This window comes from Bubalus bubalis, chromosome 7 (genome assembly GCF_019923935.1).
Source record: "Bubalus bubalis isolate 160015118507 breed Murrah chromosome 7, NDDB_SH_1, whole genome shotgun sequence".
NCBI lineage: Eukaryota > Metazoa > Chordata > Mammalia > Artiodactyla > Bovidae > Bubalus > Bubalus bubalis.
The window spans coordinates 56466097-56478861 of NC_059163.1; the positions used below are offsets into that span (position 1 = coordinate 56466097).

The following is a 12765-nucleotide window of genomic DNA, read 5'->3' on the forward strand; positions in this document are numbered from 1 at the left end:
AAAAAAAGAATTACGCAATACATTTAGCTCATACATATTCTTATCCTTTCACATTTTAGATTAACACAATTATTCTAAGACTATGTTAAACGGTCTTCTCCCAGATACAAACAAAAGTATCAGGTGATGGTAAGAAATCTGAATTTGCAACTTGATTAAAAAATGGGTTAAGGACATGGATAGACTTTTCTCCAAAGATGATATACAGCTGGCCAACAAGCATATGAAAAGATGCTCAGATCACTAATCATCAGAGAAATGCAAATCAAAACCACAATGAGGTATCACTTCACAGCCATTAGAATGGCTACTACCACAAAACAAAAACAAAGAGAAAGAGAAAATAACAAGTGTAGGCAAGGAATGCAGAGAAATTGGAGATCTTGACTATATTGGTAGGATTATAAAATATTGCAACTGCTATCGAAAATAATATAGAGGCTCCTCAAAAAATTAAAAACTATCATATGATTTAGTAATACCACTTCTGGGTATATATCCAAAAAAAAATGAAAGCACTGTCTCAAAGAGGTTATTTTCACACCCTAACTTATCACAGCACCATTCACAATGGGCAAGAAGTGAAAGCAACCAAAACGTCCATGGACAAATAAATGCTGAACCGTGTGGTATATACATACAACGGAAATCCTGTCACACGGACGAACTTAGTCAAAAAGACAAACACTGCATGACTCCATTTATATGTGGTATCTATAGGAGTCAGAGTCATAGAAACAGAAAAAAAGAGTAGCTACCAGGGGCTAGAGGGACAGGAGAACTGTTGACAAGTACAGCTTCAGTGCAGCAAAATGAGTTATTTAAGCTTGATATAAGAACCAATTCTCCATCTATAGCTCAAAGTTTAAAAATAAGGAAAAAATATTTTATTAGTGTGCTTTCTCAAATTCTGTACTTTAAGTATGTCCTCTAATATATGTAAAGGCTATTCACAGCATCATTATTTTAACAGTAAAAGACTGGAAATGACCTAGGTGAAAAGGACTGAATAAACTCTGGTGCACCCCCCAAAATGGAGTGTTATAAAAGAAATGAAGAAACCTCTCTGTTTCCTGCTATGGAATGTTCTCTGGGACACATAAAAGTACATAGACTATGCCTTATTTATGAAAAGGAGGGTCTAAATTACCAGTATGTATGCTATTTTAGTAAAAATAACACTCAAACTAATTTTTTAAACAATTACCTATGCTAGAGGGAGGGAAAAGGGTGGAAAAGACAGGGATGGAAGCTAAACTTCTCTAAAGTATTTTGTCTTTAAAGTATTTGAGGTGACTCTAGAACCATATAAATGTTTTACAAAATTATGAAATAAAAATAAATCAAATTTCTTAAAATCAGAAGCAGAACGAAACAAACGAACCTATTTTTGTATCTAGTAGATGGTTTATCCATACAGTGAGAAATTACAAGTGACTTTAAAACATAGGCATTTGACTGTACATCCCCAGTGAGATATACAGTAAAGACAAAAAGAAAAATAGAAATCTTAAATCACCTTACTAGCAAGAATACTGATACTAATAGTTTGAAACAACACTGTATTCTGTCTATATGTGTGTGTACATACATAAAGAACAAATAAAAAATGTACTTAATGATGTTAATGAATTAAGTAATAAGATTTTCAGAGTAAGAGATACAAAGGAAAAAACGGAGGGAATAAGTTTATCAAAATAACCTACATATTTTCTCTTAAGAAACAAAAAGTATTTCCTAACTCTGTCCACTGAAATACCTTAAAAATATATCAACCTATTAAAAAAAACTGAGTACCCCTAATGCCCACAGAAGAAATGGAGTAGCCATCATGGTCAACAAAAGAATTCAAAATGCAGTACTTGGATGCAATCTCAAAAACGACAGAATGATCTCTGTTCGTTTCCAAGGCAAACCATTCAATATCACAGTAATCCAAGTCTATGCCCCAACCAGTAACACTGAAGAAGCTGAAGTTGAACAGTTCTATGAAGACCTACAAGACCTTTTAGAACTAACACCCAAAAAAGATGTCCTTTTCATTACAGGGGACTGGAATGCAAAAGTAGGAAGTCAAGAAACACCTGGAGTTAACAGGCAAATTTGGCCTTGGAATATGGAATGAAGCAGGGCAAAGACTAATAGAGTTTTGCCAAGAAAATGCACTGGTCATAACAAACACCCTCTTCCAACAACACAAGAGAAGACTCTACACATGGACATCATCAGATGGTCAACACGGAAATCAGATTGATTATATTCTTTGCAGCCAAAGATGGAGAAGCTCTATACAGTCAACAAAAACAAGACCAGGAGCTGACTGTGGCTCAGATCATGAACTCCTTATTGCCAAATTCAGACTTAAATTGAAAGTAGGGAAAACCACTAGACCATTCAGGTATGACCTAAATCAAATCCCTTACGATTATACAGTGGCAGTGAGAAATAGACTTAAGGGCCTAGATCTGATAGATAGAGTGCCTGATGAACTATGGACTGAGGTTGGTGACACTGTACAGGAGACAGAGATCAAGACCATCCCCATGGAAAAGAAATGCAAAAAAGCAAAATGGCTGTCTGGGGAGGCCTTACAAATAGCTGTGGAAAGAAGAGAAGCGAAAAGCAAAGGAGAAAAGGAAAGATATAAGCATCTGAACGCAGAGTTCCAAAGAATAGCAAGAAGAAATAAGAAAGCCTTCCTCAGCGATCAATGCAAAGAAACAGAGGAAAACAACAGAATGGGAAAGACTAGAGATCTCTTCAAGAAAATGAGAGATACCAAGGGAACATTTCATGCAAAGATGGGCTCGATAAAGGACAAAAATGGTATGGACCTAACAGAAGCAGAAGATATTAAGAAGAGATGGCAAGAATACACAGAAGAACTGTACAAAAAAAGAACTTCACGACCAAGATAATCACGATGGTGTGATCACTCACCTAGAGCCAGACATCCTGGAATGTGAAGTCAAGTGGGCCTTAGAAAGCATCACTACGAACAAAGCTAGTGGAAGTGATGGAATTCCAGTTCAGCTATTTCAAATCCTGAAAGATGATGGTATGAAAGTGCTGCACTCAATATGCCAGCAATTTTGGAAAACTCAGCAGTGGCCACAGGACTGGAAAAGTTCAGTTTTTATTCCAATCTCAAAGAAAGGCAATGCCAAAGAATGCTCAAACTACCACACAACTGCACTCATCTCACACACTAGTAAAGTAATGCTCAAAATTCTCCAAGCCAGCTTCAGCAATACATGAACCGTGAACTTCCAATGTTCAAGCTGGTTTTAGAAAAGGCAGAGGAACCAGAGACCAAATTGCCAACACCCGATGGATCATCGAAAAAGCAAGAGAGTTCCAGAAAAACATCTATTTCTGCTTTATTGACTATGCCAAAGCCTTTGACTGTGTGGATCACAATAAACTGTGGAAAATTCTGAAAGAGATGGAAATACCAGACCACCTGACCTGCCTCTTGACAAATCGATATGCAGGTCAGGAAGCAACAGTTAGAACTGGACATGGAACAACAGACTGGTTCCAAATAGGAAAAGGAGTACATCAAGGCTGTATATTGTCACCCTGCTTATTTAACTTATATGCAGAGTACATCATGAGAAGTGCTGGGCTGGAAGAAGCACAAGCTGGAATCAAGATTGCCGGGAGGAATATCAATAACCTCAGATATGCAGATGACACCACCCTTATGGCAGAAAGTGAAGAGGAACTAAAAAGCCTCTTGATGAAGGTGAAAGAAGAGAGTGAAAAAGTTGGCTTAAAACTCAACATTCAGAAAACGAAGATCATAGCATCTGGCCCCATCACTTCATGGGAAATAGATGGGGAACAGTGGAAACAGTGTCAGACTTTATTTTTGGGGGCTCCAAAATCACTGTAGATGGTGACTGCAGCCATGAAATTAAAAGACACTTACTCCTTGAAAGAAAAGTTATGGCCAACCTAGATAGCATATTGAAAAGCAGAGACATTACTTTGCCAACAAAGGTCTGTCTAGTCAAGGCTATGGTTTTTCCAGTGGTCATGTATGGATGTGAGAGTTGGACTGTGAAGAAAGCTGAGCCCCAAAGAATTGATGTTTTTGAACTGTGGTGTTGGAGAAGACTCTTGAGAGTCCCTTGAACTGCAAGGAGATCCAACCAGTCCATTCTGAAGGAGATCAGCCCTGGGATTTCTTTGGAAGGAATGATGCTAGAGCTGAAACTCCAGTTCTTTGGCCACCTCATGCAAAGAGTTGACTCATTGGAAAAGATTCTGATGCTGGGAGGGGTTGGGGGCAGGAGGAGAAGGGGACGACAGAGGATGAGATGGCTGGATGGCATCACTGACTCTATGGATGTGAGTCTGAGTGAACTCCGGGAGTTGGTGATGGACAGGGAGGCCTGGTGTGCTGCAGTTCATGGGGTCTCAAATAGTCAGACACGACTGAGCGATTGAACTGAACTTAACTGAATGCCCAGAGGTCTCTAAATTTTATTTCCTATTAAGAGGAAAAGAGGCTCCTACTATAAATGCTGATTACCAATCTGGGGCAGGGTAGTGGTTACTGGAGGGGAAGGGGCAGGGTTGAGGGAAAAATGGGTAAAATGGATCAACTGTGTGGTATCAGCTGGAAACTAAATTTTTGGTGGTGATCAAGTTGTAGGATAAACAGAAATAGAACATAAATGTTATTTAAACCAATGTTACCTCTGGAAAAAGTAAATTAAAAAAAAGAAAGTAAACATTTCATTCCTGTAGATTTAAATGCAGGTCTGTTTAGCTTATCTGTGAATATAAAGATACTAAACAGCTGTTTGCTTCTTCTGAGAGGCCAAAACCCCTTAGAAACTAGGATTCACTTTTAAAACAGGTACAATCTTCAAATCGGACCCTGAGTTTTAATATTCATATGTCTTATAGAAATGACAAATTAGCTTTGCTTGCTCTCATGATCTTTAAAAAGCTATAGAGAGAAAAACAAACAGATATTGTTGTTATAAAATAATTAAACCCCAAAATGAAAACTGGCATTTGCTAGAACCAACAAAGCCAAACACAAGAGGTAGGCAACCACTAGGGAGGACACAGTTATTATAGACACAGGTCTCATTTACAAGTTGCTTTTCAGTTAACTCGGCTTTAAACTGAATATACTTACTTTCTCTATATTCTATTTCTGCTTCCTTACGAAGTTTTTTCTCTCTGGCAAGAGCTTCAGGGCTTCCCCAAACTTCCAAAGATCTATGTACATACACATGGCCACCATTCAGTAATATAATTTTAATGACTTCATGAAAATCATATTTAAATCTAGACAACTAAAACTATATGAAAATTTAACAAATCATAGGTCCTTTAGGAAAAATATAAAGCACTTAAGAAACTTTTCTAAATTAAATCTACACAATAAGAATAAATTCAACAGCAAATTTTCTAAAAAAAAAATCTAATTTTTTTTGCTAATTAATATATACTAGTAACTCTCAAACAAATCTGCAAATGCAAAAATATTCTGCTTTTGGATTTTCCTGGTGGTCCAGTGGCTAAGACTCCGTGTGCTCCCAATGCAGGCGGCCTGGGTTTGATCCCTCACTGGGGAACTAGATCCCTCGTGCTGCAACAAAGAGCTCATATGCCACAACTAAAGAGTTTGCATGTTGCAACTAAAGATTCTGCATGCTACAACTAAAGATCCTGCATGCCACAAAGAAGATCAAAGATCCTTCGTGTCACAATTAAGACCTGGTGCAGCCAAATAAATAAATAAAAGTAAATACTTTTATTTAAATACTTTTTTTTAAGTATTTTTTTAAAGTATTTTATTTAAAAAAGTATTTTTAAATACTTTTTTAAAAATATGTATATATTCTGCTTTTAAAATATATCATTTTAAAAATTCTGAGTCTATCTATAATGGATTTTTATTAATCCCAAATTCAGCTTGTATTTTATCCTAAAAGAACCATGTTCTTACTTTGCCTCCACATCTGATCTCAAGTATACAGTAAAGGACTCAGTATCTTCATGAGGACTTCGTCGTCTGATTTTTCGAAGCTGTTCCAGATCACTGAAGAAAGAAATATGTTGAATTTATTCAGAGAAGGTTCATATAGTTCAGGATTATAAAGGGCAGATAAAAACCACTAACTAAGCCTCATTTTTGGAGAAGGCAATGGCACCCCACTCCAGTACTCTTGCCTGGAAAATCCCATGGACCGAGGAGCCTGGTGGGCCGCAGTCCATGGGGTCGCTAAGAGTCGGACAAGACTCAGCGACTTCACTTTCACTTTTCAATTTCATGCACTGGAGAAGGAAATGGCAACCCACTCCAGTGTTCTTGCCTGGAGAATCCCAGGGACGGGGGAGCCTCGTGGGCTGCCGTCTCTGGGGTCGCACAGAGTCGGACACGACTAAAGCAACTTAGCAGCAGCAGCAAGCCTCATTTTAAGAGCTAAAGGTGGATAGCCTGTAAAAATCAGTTTAAAGATGATATTTTGTACATAAAAGTGGTTTAGAAAGAGTTGAAAAACTAAGAATTATTCTTGACTCAATATAGATACCATAATATAATAGGTAGTGAGTCAAATCCTTAAACAGTGCTTGTCCTTTATCTGCTATGGATATACCACTGCAATATCTGAAGTATGAATAAAAAAAAAGTAGAAAGAACACAGATTAGAGTATTACTCCTCTATTTGAGAATGTAAACTTAATATTTACAGTCATTTGTTTACATCCAGATTAACTGTCATTGTTCAGTCGCTAAGTCGTATCCGACTCTTTGCAAGCCCATGAACTGCAGCATGCCAGGCTTCCCTGTCCTTCACTATCTCCCTGAGTTTGCTCAAACTCATGTCCAGACTAATACTAAGTGGTAATATCATTCATAGGTATCAATTTATAAAGAGTATATGTCAATTTCATGCTATTTAATTATTTTCCTTTCTCTTAAATTCTGAAAGGTTGATACATGCATCAAGTCACTCTGCTAAACAGTCATTCTAAATCTGATCATTGGTCTTCCTAAGGAAATTTTGTAATAGCAATAAAAGACCTATAAACAAAAATCTAAGGAATTCCCTATTCTTGCTGTGGCCTAGGATCAATCCCTAGCCAGGGAACTAAAATGTAAGCCGTGTACTGCAGCCAAAAAATAAAAAAGTAAAGGTCTAGATCAGGCAGCAAAAGATATGTATTCTGGTTCCCACTCTGTCACTGACTCACTAAATGAACCAGGTCATTGCTAACATCTTTATTATATTTCCTGGCCTATAATATGGAGATAGCTATACCTAACCTACTTTACTCACAAAGTTTTTGTATGGGAAACAAAATATAGTTTTATATCATTATTATAATTGGTTGTTTTTTCAATATTTATAGAAGTTATAAAACTGATTATAGGAATCCTTATTTACTGATATTATACCATATGCTACCCACTCCAGTATTCTGGCCTGGAGAATTCCAGTCCATGGGATCGCAAAGAGTCAGACGCGATTAAGGGACTTTCACTTTATACTCTAGAAGATGTACCATGGTGGGGGTGGTGGAGGGACAGCCTAGATCATCTGATGTCTAAATTGCCAAGAAATCTTCCACTTAAATATATAGCTTTCCTAGACAAAAGAGGGGAAAACATTTAAATTTGTAAAAAATATACCTCAATAAATCTCTTCAGTTAGAAGAAAATAATAAGATACCAGAAAGAAGTAAAATAATTTACACTCAACACAAACCACAGCTGGAATGTGAACATAAACATAATAAAATTGCTCTACCAAAAAACCCCCAAATTTTAAAGCTATATTAATATACAAACACTCTTATTGATAATTCTGCTACATGTTAACAATAGAACTCCTAAGGTTCTTATGTAACACATAGATTTTTGAAGAACCTGCTTTTTTGAGTTAAAGGAGCCAAGAAAGACTGGAATTGCTCAAGCTGGAGCAGTCTTCAGTTTAATAAGCTAACAATTTTAACATTAAAAAAAATTTTTTAACTGAATAAAAAGATTTCTTCAATTTAGGAAGGAACCACAGTAAAGTTTCCACATGGATGGTAGCTGGTAACAAATTCTAGGAAGTAACTGGTTATTTAGATTAGATAGAACAAACTACTACATTTTAAAAAAAATTACCATACCTGGATTTGAGGCAGAACTCATTCATCGCTCTGACTCCAGTGATGAAATTATTCTGAGTATACTTTGGTCCATATTCCCTCTTTTTAAGAACTGCTTTGACTAAAAGCAAAAAAAAGGAAAACATACTAAATATGCACACTGGAAGTCATATTTGAAGATAAACATATACTAATTTTTAAGTGGGGTCACTAGTGAGTTCCATAGAAAACAGGTTTTTCCTGATGCACTGGATGGCATCTGGGGAAAATAAAGTCTACTTCAAGTACAGAATGCTGCTGCTGCTGCTAAGTCGTTTCAGTCGTGTCCAACTCTGTGCGACCCCATAGACGGCAGCCCACCAGACTCCCCCGTCCCTGGGATTCTCCAGGCAAGGACACTGGAGTGGGTTGCCATTTCCTTCTCCAGTGCATGAAAGTGAAAAGTGAAAGGGAAGTCGCCCAGTCATGCCTGACTCTTCGCGACCCCATGGACTGCAGCCTACCAGGCTCCTCCGTCTATGGGATTTTCCATGCAAGAGTACTGGAGTGGGGTGCCATTGCCTTCTCCACAAGTACACAATAGGACAGAATTAAACTTGCAACCACCCAGCTTTTAACTCCATAGTTCATCAGTGCATGCTTGCATGCCAAGTCTCTTCAGTCATGTCCGACCCTTTGTGACCCACCAGATTCCTCTGTCCATGGGATTCTTCAGACAAGAATACTAGAGTGGGTCAGGGGATCTTCCCAACTGATGCCAAAAAATCAACCCTTTGTCTAAAGGACACCTTGCAAAGGTATCACTGGTCTGTTAAATCGTACTAGTACAATTTAAATTGCTTGGAAAATCTAAGTGAAAATAAACTGAAGTTTCAATTAAAAAATTACATGCTTGGTTCAGTGTTTTATAATCACCAGTGAAACCAGCATTAAAAAAAAAAAAAAAAAAACGAAAGTAATCAAGGAGTATTGCATATAATGAAGAATCAGCAGTTTTTGTGAAAACTTTTGTTTCAGTTACATATAATAATCTATATATATACTAAATCAATTAGTACTTCCTATGTGGGTTGCAGTCAAAAAACTCTGAAATTCACTGAACGATTTCACATAAAGTAACAAAGGTGAAATAAATATATGGAACATTTTTATTAGTTAAAAATTATAGGAAGTTAATTATAGATTATAGGTAAAACACTGCCTTCTATTAAAATATTCCCCTATTATCAAGTATCAAACTGTTCATAAAAAATGACAGACATCAATAACAAAAGACCAATTTGGCATCAGTTACACCCTGTGGATTAAAAATTACAGCCAACATTGGTCTGTTCATTTTTATAAAGTTAGACTTTTAGTCACATGATATAGATAAATAGCATAAGCATATCTTGGAAAAGCAGGAGAAAAACAGCAGAAACTCATGTGTTCTGTTTCAAATTGTCACCAAGTTACTTCATATTCTATTCTCATATCTAGTAACTACTAAGTCTTCTGTTGTACTTGCAAATTGAAAGAATAAATTAAGACTAAATTATCCACCACTGAAGAAGGTAAAAAGACTCTTAAAACAAAAACTATGAAAGTCAAAATTCACAAATCATAGTTAATAAGAACATTTCAAAAATAAAGTTCAATTAAAAAATCAAAACTTTATTTGAAAAAAGTATATAAGGAAGTTCAGGTTTCTTTTTGCATAAGTTTAAGTCTCTGAACTACCTTATTGTAATAATCCTAAAATATTAAATTCAAATAAGCTTCTCAGAGAGGAGAAATACATCTCTCTTCAAAAAGATTTTTTTTTTTTAATTACTTTTTAATAATTTCTTCAAAGTATCTAGAAATCCCTGTTGGCCTGTCCCGGCCCAGATTATTGATGGTAACACAACATTAAGTATTCTTAATTGTGACCGTACAGTATGTATCATCTCCAAAGTTATCCTATAAAAAAGAAGTCCCATTCTCAGCACCACCATAGAGGAGAAAACTATGACTCAGAAAAATCAAGTAAACTGCCCAAAGCCATAAAGCTGGTACATGCTAAAGCTACAAACTGAATTTACTTTTGTCTGACGCCAAAGCCATGGTGATCCTACTCACAGAATTAGTACCGCCATGAAATATGCTACTTTGGACATGGGAGCCATAGCCCAATTATAAAGAGAACTGCAAACAAGAATTCCTTCATTACTTAATCACTCCTAGAAATGGAAATCAAGAATGTCCAAACTATCTCGATTTCAACATGCCACAGGTATTGGCCTCTAGTTCCTTATTAATCACATTACTTTTCTAAAAATGATAAAACCATTTTTATTTGCCTTTACTCCTTTCTTGGGCTTTTGAAATAACAATTACCATAAAATTTATGACCAGAATGCAAATTTCAGTAGAAAATTAGTTTATAAATAGAATAAATCCTTATGGTCAATATATTTTTTTAAAAGTAAAAATGAATATACCTTTATAACCATAAAGATATCTATATAAACTAATTTTATATATTTAATTCAAAACACCTTTATAATAAAAAATAGAATAAAATATATTTACCTCTTACTTGGAGAGGTTCTTGCTTAATAATTGGAGCTTTCAGTTCTGCACCCATATTTTCTGCTGTAAAGATTAAAAGTTATTTTAAGTAGTTGTTTTCATATAAACCCTATAAACTTAATTAACATTTGCTAAAACAATCTGCTGCTGCTGTTGCTAAGTCACTTCAGTCGTGTCCGACTCTGTGCGACCCCATAGACGGCAGCCCACCAGGCTCCCTGTCCCTGGGATTCTCCAGGCAAGAACACTGAAGTGGGTTGCCATTTCCTTCTCCAATGCATGAAAGTGGAAAGTGAAAGTGAAGTCACTCAGTCATATCAGACTCTTAGCAACCCCATGGACTGCAGCCTACCAGGCTCCTCTGTCCATGGGATTTTCCAATCTGGCAATGTATAAAAAAGATAATATATCACAGACCAAGATAAATCCGAGGATTTATTTTAGGAATGAAAGAGTAGTTAAACATTGTTGTTTAGTTGCTAAGTCACGTCTGACTCTTCTGCAACTCCATGGACTATAGCCCGCCAGGCTCCTCCGTCCAGGGGATCTCCCAGGCAAGAATTCTGGAGCAGATTGCCATTTCCTTCGCCTGAGGGTCTTTCTGACCCAGGGATTGAACCTGCATCTCCTGCACTGGGAGGGAGGGTTCTTTACCACTGAGCTCCCAGGGAAGCCCAGTTAAACATTAGAAAATCTATTAATTCCTCTCATTAACAGATTGAAGGAAAAAAACTGTAGAATCATTTCAGGAGCTAACCAAAAAGCACTTAATAAAATACAGCACCCATGCAAGTTTCAAACCTTTTTAAGAAAAATTAGCACAAAAGGAATTTCCTTGGAGGGTAAAGCAAACCTGTAACAAACACCATATTCAATGGTAAAAATTTAGACGCATCCCTTTAAAACAAGGAACAAAACAAGGGCACATGCTGTTGATTTTTCCACCCCCAAACTGTTCTCTAGATGCTCTTCAATGAAGAAAGGATGCCTATTAAATGGTTATTGGAACAAGAGTACAACCCTCCCCCACTTCAAAAAACATTTAATAAAATGAAACTGTAATCTACCTCATACCATAACCAATCAATTCCAGGAAAATTAATGATTAAAGACTAAAGTATTTTTATGATTAGGTGGCACTAGTGGTAAAAAATCCACCTGCCAGTGCTGGAGACCCAAGGGGTGAAGGTTCAATTTCTAGGTTGGGAAGATCCCCTGGAGGAGGAAATGGCAACCCACTCCAGTATTCTTGCCTGGGAAATCCCATGGACAGAAGAGCCTGGCCAGCTACAGTCCATCGGGTCGCAAAGAATAGGATACGACTGAGGCAACTTAGCATGCATGCATGATTAACAGACAACAATATATAGAGAAAAGCAAGCTGCAAACCGGGCGACTGTATTTCCAACAAATACAATCAACAAAGGATAAGTATGAAGAATACTTAAGAATTCCTCCAAATGTGTTAAGAGAAAGACAGAAAGGGGCAGAATACAAAAACAAACTTGCACAGGAAATACAAATAACTATTAAACATATGAAGAGATGATAGCCTCGTTATTAACAGAATCCAAATGAAATCACAAGATGCCATTTAACAACCACTGGATTACGAAATATGAGACCTATGATAACCCTAACGTTGGCAAGGGTATGGAGCAATGGTAAGTCATACACTACTGGCTGAAAGACAAACAGGGATAACCAAACCGGCATTATCTGAAGTGGCTCAGACGGTAAAGCGTCTGCTACAATGTGGGAGACCTGGGTTCGATCCCTGGGTCGGAAGTTCCCTGGAGAAGGAAATGGCAACCCACTCCAGTACACTCCAGTACTCTTGCCTAAAAAATCCCATGGATGGAGGAGCCTGGTGTCCATGGGGTCGCAAAGAGTCGGACACAACTGAGCGACTTCACTTTCACTTTGAATGTAGCTGAACACAAGCATAACCTACAACTTAGCAATTCTATTTCTAGGTCAACATACTCGGCACACAGAAACTTGTACAAGGGTATAAAAAGACGAGCATTCAAAGCAGTACTGTGTTCTGCTGACAACCCAAACGTCCACAGGCATGAGAACAGA

At 37.0% G+C, this 12765-nt stretch overlaps 1 protein-coding gene across 2 annotated transcripts in view; it reads right to left on the minus strand.

Moving 5' to 3' along the window:
- Window positions 1–12765, minus strand: part of SLC30A9 (solute carrier family 30 member 9) — an 86026-nt gene that overhangs the window by 50450 nt on the left and 22811 nt on the right. For both annotated transcript variants that reach the window (XM_006073841.4, XM_044945927.2), the window contains 4 exons: window positions 10681–10743; window positions 8149–8248; window positions 5975–6067; window positions 5159–5241 (listed from right to left, as the gene is read on the minus strand). In XM_006073841.4, coding sequence (XP_006073903.1) covers window positions 5159–5241; window positions 5975–6067; window positions 8149–8248; window positions 10681–10743 — 339 coding nt within the window. The remainder of the gene's footprint in view (window positions 1–5158; window positions 5242–5974; window positions 6068–8148; window positions 8249–10680; window positions 10744–12765) is intronic.